The sequence below is a fragment of the Barbus barbus genome, assembly GCF_936440315.1.
Source record: "Barbus barbus genome assembly, chromosome: 38".
NCBI classification, from domain to species: Eukaryota; Metazoa; Chordata; class Actinopteri; order Cypriniformes; family Cyprinidae; genus Barbus; species Barbus barbus.
Window position 1 is genome coordinate 14,229,858 of NC_136716.1, and position 14,791 is coordinate 14,244,648.

The following is a 14,791-nucleotide window of genomic DNA, read 5'->3' on the forward strand; positions in this document are numbered from 1 at the left end:
TGGCTTGTTTTGTGGTGTTTGACTGCCATCTTCTGGATGTTTGTGATATTGCTGATTTAGATGTTCTAGGTATGATCACATTAAATGAATGGATTTGCACGTAAAAGTAGCTTCTTAAATCAGAAAGACATTGACCCATCCACTGTTTGTGATTTGCAGCAGTCAGAGAAGTCCGTCTCCAGGTCCAAACCACATGGGCAGTAACAGCAGCAGTAATAATGGTGGTGGTGGTGGTGGTCAAGGACCAGGTGTAGTCAGCGGAGCAATGCCCCCAGGCTCAGTACCTGCTGGCACAGGTCCAGGCAGAGCAACGTGTTCCTTTACACCCACGCTGGCCACATACTTCAATGAGAACCTCATCAAACATGTGCAAGGATGGCCCGCGGAGCACGTGGAGAAACAGGTATGGAAACATTTTTTTGTGAATAATTCATACTTTTATTCAGCAAGGATGCAATAAGTTGATCAAAAGTGACAGACTTTTATAATGAAGATTTCTATTTCAAATATATGCTGTTCTTTTGAACTTTCTATTCATTAAAATCCTGACAAAAAGCATCCCACTTTATACTAAGTGGCTTAATAATTTGGTACAATGCACTTATTGTGTACGTGTTTTTACATTGTACTTATTTAAAAAAAAATATATAAAATACCTGCATGCAATTAGATCTATAATTAATTTCTGTAACTACAGTTATAATTATACTGGTAATTATATCCATCCCTTACACCTTAACCCACCCTTAAACCTACCCATACCACCAAACCTGTCCCTAACCTTATCCGTATCCCACCTCAGTAGCAGCAGAAGTGTTTTGCAATTAGGGATGTAACGGTATGGATATTTCTCATCACGATTATAGTGACCAAAATTATCACGGTTATCAGTATTATCACGGTATTGTTAAAATGTGCTGGAGATGTTCAAAAAAAACGATACATAAATCACTTCACCAAGTTTTATACTTAAATCAACAAACAGCAATTAAAATGACTTTTTGTTTGCATATTCACTAAAACAATAACATTACCAGTGAGGTCTGGATTTTAAATGACAACTTGACTGACACCAGTTTAATAGCATGTTCAAATAAATAATGTAAATGTTCAAATAAAGCTTTGAAAAAGTTTCATGTAAAGGTAAACCTCACATATCAGCCTTTAAAGAAAAGTTAAGTCAAAATGAGAATTGATTAATAAGGAGAAGGGGAGGGGGGGGGGGGGGGGGTGTGTGTGGTCAAGTATGGTGACCCATACTCAGAATTTGTGCTCTGCATTTAACCCATCCAAGTGTACACACAGTAGTGAGCATACACCCGGAGCAGTGGGCAGCCAATGCTGCGGCGCCCGAGGAGCAGTTGGGGGTTCAGTGCCTTGCTCAAGGGTCTCACCTCAGTCGTGGTATTGAGGGTGGAGAGAGTGTTGGTTATTCACTCCCCCCACCTACAATCCCTGCTGAGACTCGAACCCACGACCTTCAGGTTAAAAGTCCAACTCTCTATCCACTTATCTGCTCCATAAATAATTCTATATAGCTTATCTGAATTGTTTAAATGTGTAGAATCCACATAAGCTTGTTTTTCATCAACCGGTCAAAATTTACAGCAGGTCATGCAAATTTAGTCAGTTTTTTGGCCAGACAGAATCTGCACACAGACTGAATGTAAATAAGTGTCTGTAAATCCAATCTCTGACAGCAGGTGGCGCTTTATACGGAAAAGCTGAATTACAGCTGATTCCCGCGAACAAAGCAGTTGTGTTTAAGAACACTTGCTTTAGGTATTACATGGAGCTAAGATGAAAACAAAATGCTATCGAATCGTTTCTGAAGACAGTCAGATCCTTCAGAGGTACATTCATATAATTAATTCACTGATATATTCATTTGTATAATTCCCTCAGCACTCCTTTAAAACCTCCCAGCTTTTCCGCCCCGTTTTCACTCAGAATGAAACTAAGTTACTCTGCTGCTGTGCGCTCGTGACACTGTTACACTCTGCTTTATGCCGGACAGTATTTATTTATCGCGAGTTATTCAAATCGTGGTAATCGAATACGGTTTTAATGATAATTAAAATATGAAACGGTAATACTAACCGTGTGGAATTTTATCATGATTTATCGTCAAACCGGTAATCGTTACATCCCTATTTGCAATTCAATATGAACACAAGTACATTGTACTTATTTTTTTATGTCAAGTACATAGTAGTACATAGATATAAAGTACATAGTAGTTGAGGCCACTTAATATAGTCTGACCAAAGAAAGTTGTACAGGTTTGACAAATATGAAGCAGCAACATTTTCAACTTTGATAAGTGTTTTTTTTCTTGAGCAGTAAGTCAACATAGAATGATTGAGGATCATGTGACACTGAAGACTGAAATTATGGCTGATGAAAAGTCAGCTTTGCTGTCACAGGAATAAATGAAATTTTAAAATATAAAAGTTATTTCAAATTGTTATATTTTACAATATTGCTGTTTTACTGTATCTTTAACAGCAGCGGCTCGCCCATAGAGGGCGCTGGGGCGCCGACCTCCCTGCCAGTTTTTTATTTTTATTTATTTTTTTATTTAATAAGTTTTTAATAATCTCTCATTTCGAAAAATGATCTGTGTTAATGACATGCTATTAATGGTTTTACTTTAGAATGTGTTTAGAACTCTCCAGAATGATATTTGCATTCACTTCATGTTGGTGTAGTAGTAGCCAATTGGCTGTCTTCCCTGGACGCCAGTTCGCTCAGCCCTACAGTGCTGGAATTTAAGCCAATGGTTTATATTTTGCCAATCATCGTCGTCAAATTTTATGGTTTGGGGGCTCTGAAAATATCGCCCGTAGTACCAAGATTAGAGCAGTGCACCTGCTGCGTGGGACATTTACCTCAGAGGAGTGCGAGTGCAGTATGGCATCGACGTCGCGTAGCATTAATGTAAATAAAAAAAAGAGAGAATTCTTAATTCAGATATTTTTGTTTAAAAACATTTTTTGTAAATTTTACTCATTTTAAATGGTTAACTTAAGGAATTAATTAGATTAATTATTACTCAATTGTAATTTGTTAAATGTATTTAATAATATTGCTTGTAATCTGTTGCCACAATTTTGAGTGAATATAGCGTATTAATTTTTATGCTGTCATTCTCTTACTCACTCAGTCTCTCTCTCTCACTCACAGTCACACACCACGTTTCACACACATTTGCCATTAAAATAGTGATCTCAATAGGAATGTAACTGTATGTTTGCTTGGCTTTTTTTGTTTCGAAGTTCTGAGCTGGATTACTGTTTCATACTAGTTAAAATGTTAAAATAATTTTTCTTCTCATACTTGGTGTTCTTCAAGAATGTTGTCCCACGCTTTCTTTGAGAGCTTTCTCTCTTTCTCTAGTATCAACACAGACTGTTATCCATTATCCAATTTGTCTACAGTGAACTTTAAAGATATGTAGTCTACAGCTGGGGATTGATTAAAGAACTAGATTGTTGTATTTCCTATAATAATTTATCGTTATGCGTTTGCACTTTTTCTATCTGGACACGGAGCATAATAAACATGCAACTTGTTCATTATCATTACCTGTGAAACTGTTGATTTCTACATGGCAGTTCAAATAATATTGTCTTTTTAGACCATTGGTATTGACTGGTTTGAGTTATTTTATTGGTATAAGCAAGGGACATGGGTGGCCTAAAATGCACCAGAATGCAGGAAATCACATCTATGAAATTAACATTTTTCTGGGGGAGGAGCCACCAGACCCCCAGCACAAACAGCCCCACCTAAAATATTTTTCAGCAGCCGCCACTGATCTTTAATCAAATAAATGCTACCTTGATGGCTATAAGAGACTTCTAGTTCTACTTAGTACTGACCATCTGATAACTCAAGGTCTCAGAAGACATTTCAGGGAAAGGTTAGCACCATATACAGTCTTAATGGACAAAAACACACAGCATTGAACTGTATACATTAACCCTAAAAGGGCAACGTACCCTGGGGGATACAAACATTTGAGAAGCTGTGGGGAAAACCAGTGAAAGTGTAGGTCTTATTTCTTGGTTTCATTTTGAAAGGGTATTTGTTGTGAATATTTAGATGTGACGTTTGTTTCTACATAATTTGTTTCGCTCAGAGGAAGCATTTAAAACTGCATGGCCGCCTGTAGTGGGAAATCTAATCACCCTCCAATAAAAGTTGATCTAGTTCACAAATTTACACATGTTGGAGGGGACTTACCTGTTTAAAAGGTTGTTATTCAGCATTAGCTTATTAGGTTTACATTGAAATGTTATGAGTTAAATGCTTACTTTTTTTTGTAATCAGTCCCTAAATGTTTGTATCTCGGGATACGTCGCCCTTTTAGGGGTATAAATCAAGATATAAAAACATATACATAGACTCTGATTTTGTGGCTTGTTTTAAAAAATCAGATATTTTTGTAATCTTGACAAAACTCAGATCGTTGGAAATATCTGACAGTCAAGCTTCCATATTTGGTAACTGTTTTGTAATAGAAGTGATATTGTGACAGAAAATTGATTTGTAACAGAAAACTGCATTAAAAAAATCAATAGGTTTTAGGGTTTAGTGCCCAAACAAAATCTCACAGGAACCACAATTGTTGTGATATCAACTTCAAATTTGGAACACAGCTTGGTTAGACATATGGCTTTGATTTCATAGAAATTTTAGAGTTCGACATGTTTTATAAAATACTTATTTTATATAAAATAAAATACAAAATAGTATACTACATTATCTTTATTGTAAACTTAAACTTCTATAACGTTTTTATAGTTTCGTTTTTTGAACTGCTTTCACTTCAGCAATAATCTGCAATGTGTCTTCTTTAAAAAGAGACCAACCTTAGGTCTGTATTCCAAAGCGTTCAGGAATTACAACCATGTTGAAAAAGCATTGATAAACAAGTGTTCTGTTTTCAGTGAATTTATACCCCCAAAGGGACGACGTATCCTGGGGGATACAAACATTCAAATCAAAAGTAATAGTCAAATTTGAAAAGAAATCATGAAATTGTATTATTTGAGTTCCAATAAGATGGAAAATAGAAATAAATTGATATATACCTTTATTTAACCAGGAAAAGACTCACTGAGATTAAAATCTCTTTTCCAGGAGTGTCCTGGCCAAGATAGGCAGCCGAGTTTGCATATACAAATAAATAACATAGTTACAACAAACATTACAAACATATAATCAGTTGAAAACAATTACACACCGTTAAGTTGCTCTCTAGATTACATCGTAAGGACTTAAAAAATAATTATAAGACAGCAAGTTTTGTAACTTCATCTCCTTTTGGAGAAGGTTCCAATCTGAGGCAGCAGCATATTTAAAAGAGGTTTAACCAAGCTCAGTTCTGACAAAGGGCACACAGAGATTATAATTTGATTGAGAATGTAATGAATGATTTCCAAACAAAGTCCTTTTGATGACCCAAAATTGCCTTATGTATCAACAAGTGCCAATGCATTTTTCTCCGAATTCTCAAAGAAGGCCATGCAACTCTTTCATATAATTCACAGTGATGGGTTAAAAATTTACAATCGGTTATAAATCTCAGAGCACCATGGTACAAAGCATCTAAGGAAGAAAGAAGATAAGAGGGGGCATGCTGGTAAACCACACCCCACAATCGAGAATCGGTAGAAATGTAGCAGACACTAATTTTTTCCTCACCTTAAATGGGAAACACAACTTATTTCTGAAGTAAAACCCTAACTACTGCTTAAATGTTTTTAAGTAGTAGTTTTTAAGCCTATCTAATAATGTTGTGATCCACAGTATCGAAGGCCTTTGATAAGTCGATAAAAAGACATGCACAATGTTGTTTATTATCTAAGGACTCCACGATATCATTTAAAACTTTTAAGGTGGCTGTAGTAGTACTGTGTCCTTTACGGAAACCAGACTGATTACTAGACAAGATGTTATAATCATTTTAAATACTGTCAATTGTTTACTAACTAGATTTTCCAAAAGTTGAGAGAATACAGAGCTTCGATATAGGTCTATAATTATTAATTGAAGAAAAATCAGAGGAAGGAACAAATGCTGATTTCCAAATTTTAGGAATTGTATTAGTTATTAATGAGAGATTAAAAAGATACGTCAATGGAGGAGAAATAAAATCAGTGACTGTTAAAACTATTAAGCATTTGCTTTTTATCTGTAATTTTAGTAGAGTCTGTAAATATGCAAGGGGGAAAGCTCTGTATGTGTTTTGGTACCGGTTAGGAATTTAATATTCTTCCACAACTTCCTAGGATTTGTCAGATTTACTTTTGTTTTATCAAGAAAGTAATCAGATTTAGACTTTCTAATCATTACTGTATATTTGTTCCGAAGCTGCCTAAAATGTAGCCATTCAGAGTTTAAATGTGTTTGTCTGGCCTTAGCCCACTCTACATCACGCTTTTGGATAAGATCATATAGGGCAGTTGAAAACCAAGGGTTGTCCCGGTGTTTAACTCCGTTTTCTCAAAGGTGCGTGCTTATTAATAATTGACACAAAACTATTATTAAAAAAAAAAAAACTAAGAAAGTTAGAGACATTTTCTGATGTCTCTTTATGGTTTTGCCCTTTTTAGGGTTAAGCATTGGGCTGCTGAACACAACTCATTGGCATCCACCTGTCTGCTGCCGAAATAGTTGTTTTTGTTGCATTGCTAACAATTCGCATACGGCTCTCCCTTCCAGGCCTCGCGATTACGTGAAGAGGCTCACACCATGGGCAGCATCTACATGTCAGAGAACTGTACAGAGCTGAAGAACCTGCGCTCACTGGTGCGAGTGTGCGAGATCCAGGCCACATTGCGCGAGCAGAGGTCAACGCATTTCACTTTCTCACATACCAGAGCATGTGACTCCCATGTACTAACATATACAATGTACTAACTTGAGTCTCCCTTTGTTTTTTTGTTTTTAACAGGATACTGTTTTTGAGACAACAAATTAAAGAACTTGAAAAGTTGAAGAATCAAAATTCCTTCATGGTCTGAGGAACTCTGGGTTTGCGATGTGGTCTTGAAACAGGAGGAGAGAGGGGTAGGTGAATGAGTGGGCAAAGCCCATTTCGTGCGCGTGGAACCCTGGAGAACCAAAGTTCTGTTGCGTTCTGCTCTGGACCCAGTCTTACATTAAACGAGCTGCAGCGAGGTCTTGCTTTGGACCGAGGTTGGGTGGGTTGGGGAGGGGACAGTGGGGCGGAGAGGTTTTCGGAGGAGCTGCCCTCGCCCCGTCCCTGTACATGTAGATTATTTGTAGATGTTATTTCCATGTTGTAAATATATTTTGTAGATGAAGCCATGGGAAGCCATGCCTATCAAAGCTTTTGACATCCACACGTTAAACTAATCAGCACCAAGGCAGACTGGGATCTCAAGTGCCCTCATTGCCACCATATGTAGAACTCTTGACTGCAGATTTTTAAATGACGTGATTTAAAAAAACAAAACAATAAAAAATAGAAAACAAACGCTCTTCAGATATACGATCAGTGAACCATTGCCTTGAGCATGTACCAGACCTGCATGGAAAAGGTGGACTAGTTGACCAGGACATTTAACAAGGACGATGACGTACACAACTCTTGTCTTCTCACAACTGTGCACACGTATCCACCGGTTCATTTTTCTCTCGCTACATATGAAAAACTGTAGTAATGCTACATGGTTTATTGGTTAGTTTACCTATTTCTTTCTCTGGTTGCACTATAATGATTTCATTCCCTCACCCCATGCCTTTTGAGGGGGTTTACATCATGTTTGTCCACAATGGTTCAGTGGTCTCCTACCTGCCCCTAATGGCCCAGCGATGCCCATGGTCAACACCAGTGCCTGCTTACGTAATGGAGTGAATGTGAGCAAGAGCGAAAGGAGAGAAAGAGAATCATTCCTGCAGCTCAACCCATGTCGTTCCCCTCCCTCACCTCCTTTAGCAGGAGATGAAAACTGGTTGTCTCCCAGAATCCCCTTTTTGTTTTCTGTTGATCTTACCAGGTTATTTTTTTATTTTTATTTCTTTTCTGTACCCTTTGTTTAAAAAAGAAAAAAAGAAAACTGTACTTTAAAAAAAGAAAAAGGAAAAAATGAACAAGTTGCTGTGGCAACTTGCATTAAAAACCACAGTTCATTCCTATGTACAGTTGCTAAGTAATAATGAAGTTAAAGTTTTATTAAAGTTGCAGTGATTACTAGTCTATCAGATATGTTGTATTCATAAATTATTACCACACATTTTCCTTTGTACCCTGATTGAATGGAATGGGGGGTAAAAGTGCTACTGGAAAACCGAGGGTCAGCCAAGGACTGGACATCACCAACCCTGTTACACCAGGGTGAGGGCAGGGTCACCTGGGGTGAGAAGGTCAAATGTGAAATGTATGTATTGTAATAAACATTCTAAACTAAAATTTTGTTCTTGTTTGTTTGTTAGTATTCTCTCAGTAGGTCTTGGGTTTCTTCTACGAGTTTACTACAAAATTAGGCTAAAAATAGCATAAAAGCTAGGTTATACACTGTTTGGAGGACATTATTTGGTTGTCAGTTGGTATTGGATATTTTAAATGTTCATGTTCTGTACCCCTATTTCCACATTTAGATTATGATTGCTGTCATCTACCACTCATCTTTAAAAATAATTTAATACAGGGTTCCTACGGGGTTTGGAAAACTAGAATTTGATCCAAGTATTTTCCAGGTCTGGAAAAGTATGGACAAATATTTGTTTCCAGACTTTTGCCCCCATTTAGTTTTTTAATAATAGAAAATTAAGAATTTAATGAAAATAAATTTATTGTACAAGAAGTGAGGTTTCATGGCATCTATTTAGTGATTATTTTGTGATCGTTGAATGAATGAATTCATTGTGCAGTTTTTCTTTATGCAAAATGCAGGTTATGAGCGTTTTGGGTTTAGCACTATATTACATTGCCTCAAGGATCTTTGCAAAAATAAAAAATAAACTTTGCATATAGGACAATGCACACAGAGCCACCTGTTTCGCTTACTTGGCTGCCACAGACTATGCATTAAAGAGACCCAAGGCCTTAGAGCATATTGCTCCAATGAAAACCAAATCTTAAACACTTTTTACAGTACCAGTCTTTTTTTTATAGATCTTTCAACTTGGCAAATTTTATGCCATCAGCCCATTTCGTGTCATAGTTTCTCCACCGCCACAGAGGATGTTAAATTGGACATTAGGCTTTGATATTAGGGGTACTACCATAAAGCAAAGCAAAATTTTGAGCTGGTAGATCTCTGTTAATTCATGTGCATCCATCGTTTTATTCATAGTAAGATGGCAGTGATGCACAAAGAAAATAGGTTATATAAAACTAGAAATGGTAATGCGTTAACATGCAAAACATTCCCATGCATATGTGAATAGTTTCTTGAGGGCACAAAAAAGTTTCTTGTGTGCATGTAAAAGTATTTTTTATTTTAGGGACTGTTATTTTAAGAAAATCAATGAAAAAAAATATTTACAGATAACTACTATATACCAAATATAAAGCTGAAAATAATGCTGTATGAACCATTTATGTTAAAGAAATACTCCACCCCAAAATGTTGTCATTAATCACTTACCCCCCATGTCGTTCCAAACCCATAAAAGCTTCGTTAGTCTTTGGAACACAATTTAAAATATTTTGGATGAAAACCGGGAGGCTTGCTCCCATTGACTGCATAGTAAACTGCACTGTCAAGGTCCATAAAAGTATGAAAAGCATCTTCAGAATAGTCCATCTGCCATTAGTGGTTCAATCTGAATTTAATGAAGTGATGAGAACACTTTTTCTGACAAAACGTCTTTATTCAACAATTTGTCTCTGGTTCAGCGTAGCGCCATTTTGTAAGAATATCCGCTGGATGCAAGCAGCGTATGCTCTTGATGAATTGTTGAATAAAGACGTTTTGTCAGAAAAAGTGTTCTCATCACTTCATTAAATTCAGATTGAACCACTAATGGCAGATGGACTATTCTGAAGATGCTTTTCATACTTTTATGGACCTTGACAGTGCAGTTTACTATGCAGTCAATGGGACAGTCACAAACCTCCCGGATTTCATCCAAAATATCTTAAATTATGTTCCGAAGATGAACAAAGCTTGTACAGGTTTGGAACAACATGGGGATAAGTGATTAATGACAACATTTTAATTTGGGTGGAGTATCCCTTTAAATATGGTCTGAAAATCTACTGAGAGGTTTGGAAATTTGAGTCAGAAAAAATATGGAATTTTGAAATGAAAAATGTGTAGGAACCCTATTAATAGCACTTTAAAAGCAGATCTCAAAAGGAATATTTATTGATCATAGTGTTGACAACTAAAACTATTAGAAATGGTTCGAAATAATCAAAATAAAATATATGAAAGACTTGGCAAAAATTGGCAATGCTGCTAGGCACAAACTTAAATATTAATATGACTAAAACTGACATGTAAATAAATCGAGGCTAAATACAAATATTTAGAAAACAAGTAAATATGACAAACCTGTAACCTAAGTTGATAAAATGTAAATTAAAAATGTTAAAAAAAAGTGCATTCTAAATATTAATACTATAAATAGTACATAAATACAGGAATAACATTGTTGTGATGCCTCACTTTGCTTGTGGCATTTAACATGAAAAAAAAAATTAAGGTGGTAATTTACCTAGATAAAATGGAAAATACAAATAAAACGTATAAGGTTTTAATATATACTTTTGAGGGGAGTTGCCCCCTGTTATGACGACTAGGAGTCAGTGTTTGCAGATTACAGGTTTGTGAATATTTGCTCCTTTTTTGTCCCGACAAGACGAATGTCTTCGGTTTTCCGTGCTAAACTGTAGGGATGGGTGATACCTCTTATTTTATTTTCGATCCGATACCGATATTTTCAAGCCCAGTATCGTCGATACCGATACCCCTAAACCAGACATCCTCAAATCAGGCCCACTCCTGCAGAGTTTAGCTCTAACCCTAATCAAACACACCTGAGCATGCTAATCAGAGTCTTCAAGATCATTAGAAAATCTGCAGCAGATTGGCCCTCCAGGGAAAGATTTGAGGAACCCTGCTCTAAACTTAACTCTAAACTGATCTTTTAAATTATTAAAAGAATATAATCAGTAATTATACTCACTTAATATTAGATTTTAAAGCCTTTTTTTTCACGTCATAGGCTTTTTTTTTTTTTTTTACACGGTCAGAAATAAAATATACTAAAATGGTATTTTAGCCCTTTACTGGGGCAGTAACCTCAAAGGTGCACCTATACCCCTAAACAGGAGCATATTAGTACCATACAAGTATGCATGCTTTAAGAAACCATTGGCACATTATTACATTACATTGCATATCATTGTTAGGCTACTATAAAATTAATTCTGAAAAATACATCACAGTTTCCACACAAATATGAAGCAGCAATAATAATCAGAAATGTTTCTTGAGCAGCAAATGATATTAGAATTATTTCTGAAGGATCATGCGACACTGAAGACTAGAGTAACGATGCTGAAAATTCAGCTTTGATCAAATTACATTTTAAAATATATTAAAATAGAAAATAGTTATTTTAATGGTTATATTTCACAAAGCCTTTTACAAAAATTAACCATGGTTTTATTACAGTAACAGTAACCACAAATTTACCATGGTAAAAATAATACATTTTAGTACACCATGTTTATTTTTCACAAGGTACCCTCAAAGGTGCAACATTGTAACTTATCTACTCTTAAGATCTACTTACGCTTCTGATGCTTTTGGGAAACGCAGCTCTATTTGAACAAACACTGAGCCATGCGTCAGCAGCGAACGCTGTCTGTGATTGGTTCTGTCTTTCAGTATTTGCGTGTGTTCCGATCAACAGGAGAAATAGCTCTATCTAACACAATTAGACTAACACTGAGAAGCTTATTTTAAGCGCCGCCCATCCCTACTAAACTGCATCAGATCTGGACAGAAGTTACCCGGCCTGTGTTCTACGTCTGTCCTGATATTTCATCTGAAGGATAAAAAAAAAAAAAAATGAGATTATACTTTAAAATACAAAAACACTGTAAATTTACTCAAAAAAAAAGTCATACTGCTTTTTGTGAAGTGGACTGGTGAAAGTGAAACGAGGAGTTGGAACAAAGATATGGCCTTTAAATGCTTCTCGACTAATAGCACATCGACCTCATGATGTGTGCCATCGTTTAAAAGCAGAGTTCCCTATAGGACTCAGATGTGTCTTGAGATGTGATGAGTAGGTTATGCATGCTGAGTAACTCGACATCAAATGTTCTATGATTTCAGAAACATATATATAACTCTCCTTTAAAGCATGACAAGGTTGGTGAAAGTCTAAAAATACGCGGATGATAGTTTGTTAGCTATTCTGCTGGCATTCAAGAACAAAAGCAGAATAGCATGTGCTAACAAATTTAATTTAACTGTAAAGGGAGGGAAACACATGGCAGTTGGCATTTTTTTATAGGCTATATTCCTTTTTATCGGTGTAGTGTAGTAGAGCTATTTCAAATTGTAGTTTAAGGTTTGGGCCATTTCTATCAGATTTTATCAGCTGAGACAAATTAGCATAAAGTGGCCCCTGTAATCATGTATATATGATCCTTTCATGTTTCTTCACCAATTCTCTCTGTTTTGGTAAGTAATTGCTTTGGAACCCTGAACATGGACATAAAAAGTGGACATTTTCACAAGTGGACACAAGAGGGCAGCACCTGATCATTCGATTCAAACAGAAAGACTTTGCAAATCGTCTTTGCAGTTGTTTGAAATGTTAATTTACAGATATGTTATTTGACGCGAAGTTGGATAAACATGTTTGCCTAAAAAAGTCAAAAAATAAAAATAAAAAGTTGGTGGCCGACTTTACCTTAACTACTCTACAAAAAACGTCCTATTTGCTAAATGATTGTAATGTGCATGAGAACTTTTGGACTGATAGGCTTATGATGAAAGTCATGATTACTGTAAACCAGATCATCTTGTGATTCCTCATAATTAGGAGAAAAAAATTGTTCCTTGGAGTGAATTATTGCTGAATAGTCATTATTCATAGCAAAATGACTAAACATTAAAGGGAATGTTCTGAATTAGCTATAGGTGGGTCAAATGAAGAATGATAGAAAAATGTAGGTTTACAGCTCACCGAGCATTAGAAGTGCCGGCAGTTTCTCAGATGAGTCTGTGGAGGTGTGAATCTAGCCATTTGAAGGGAGGACTGGTTTTGAACTGGCGCCTCTGTGAAATTACCAACAATTAAGATAATTGCTGTCAATCCGGTCATTTCTGTAGGTCTCTGAATGTGTCCCCTGAAGCGGAATGGCTTGTCTTTAGCCTTTGACACTGAATCGATGGCCGTCTATCAGATGTGAGCGTCACCCAGTCTGTCTCTCATCATCAAACACTTCCCCATCTCCTGCACCACTGCCGGCCGTCACTATACCTTCAGCTATAATAAACCACAGCTAATTCCACAAACACAATATACACATACACATATACATATATACACATACACGCACATTCTATGCGTGATATATATATATGTGTGCGTGTGTGTACAAAATCTGTTTTGATTTAGTTAACCAGCCTGTTATAATTTATGTCCATTAAACTTGCCTCAATAAATTGATAATGAAATAAATAAAAGCATATACGCATGTATCTTAACATCTAACATTTCCAACAAAGGGATCTGGCGATTTTTTAAATGAATGCTGTTGTGAATTTGTTAAAACAGATTAAAAAATCATAAACGCCCAGTTTTATTTAAAAGAAAAGGGTGTAGGGGCAAAAATTGTTTTGTTTTTAATTCAAGTCAATCACCTCAAACCTTTTTACTTTTCAAGTAAATAAATAAAGAGAAAGAGAGATACACATTATACGCAACAAAATAGTTAAATGCACAAAAGTTATGTAGGTGAATAAACCAAACAGATTTTCAGGAAGATTTTTCAAATCAACGACATATGATTTTTTTTTAACCAAAATGTGGTTTAATTAGCTTATACTAATTATTGTTTTATTTTAAAATGATTAAAATAAAAGACATTGTAGCCTATACTGCATCTCTATACTTGGTTATATTTGTAGAATATTTATTTGTTTATTTATGGTTCAAGTTTGCCCGAAATGCCTTCAGTTGTGAAGCACATGCCCTGACCAAAGTGCTCAACACATTAGGGCGGGTAGGGCAGTTGAGATATCGATCGTTGTGCTCTGTGTGTTTTGCATGGGATTGTCTGGGGGGTAATTGAGTGTCACTGTCTGTCTGTGTCGTCTCGCTGGCGCCATGTGCCTCTTTGGATTGCTAATTTCTCTAACCGACCCGCCTACATCCACTCTATAGTGCAGGCCAGCAGCCTGGGAAACACTGGCATACAGCTGACAAAGCACTGAAACAGAGCTTAACGCGTTTCTCAAAAATGTATAAATAAAATCCATCCTCAGGGACAAACATTAAGATCATAATATTTTTCATATATTGTATCCTAAAATCTTGAGGATACAATATATTAGGTTTCTGTTTCGTAATCAGCCACACCAGCTCCCATTTTAATAACCATTATGCTATTATTATAATTTTTTTTCTTGCTACCTGCCTCATCATGCGAGTCTGTCTCAGCATCTGTGGGCGGAGTTGTATGACCGCTGCGTGAACCAATGCCAATGCCGGTGTATGCAAATAAACCAACAAAGTAACCAATGAACGTTCACGTGGGCGTGGCTACACTGCTCCCAAAAGT

At 36.2% G+C, this 14,791-nt stretch overlaps 1 protein-coding gene across 3 annotated transcripts in view; it reads left to right on the top strand.

The window, feature by feature from the left end:
- The window catches only part of LOC306858039 (WW domain-containing adapter protein with coiled-coil-like), a 40,781-nt gene extending 32,339 nt beyond the window's left edge, over nucleotides 1-8,442 (top strand). For 2 of the 3 annotated variants that reach the window (XM_079398397.1, XM_079398399.1), the window contains 3 exons: nucleotides 160-403; nucleotides 6,733-6,860; nucleotides 6,965-8,442. In XM_079398397.1, the coding sequence (XP_079254523.1) occupies nucleotides 160-403; nucleotides 6,733-6,860; nucleotides 6,965-7,034 (442 nt within the window). In that variant the 3' untranslated portion in view covers nucleotides 7,035-8,442. The remainder of the gene's footprint in view (nucleotides 1-159; nucleotides 404-6,732; nucleotides 6,861-6,964) is intronic. The other variant, XM_079398398.1, reaches the window with a different exon arrangement.
- Nucleotides 8,443-14,791: the final 6,349 nt, after the last annotated feature.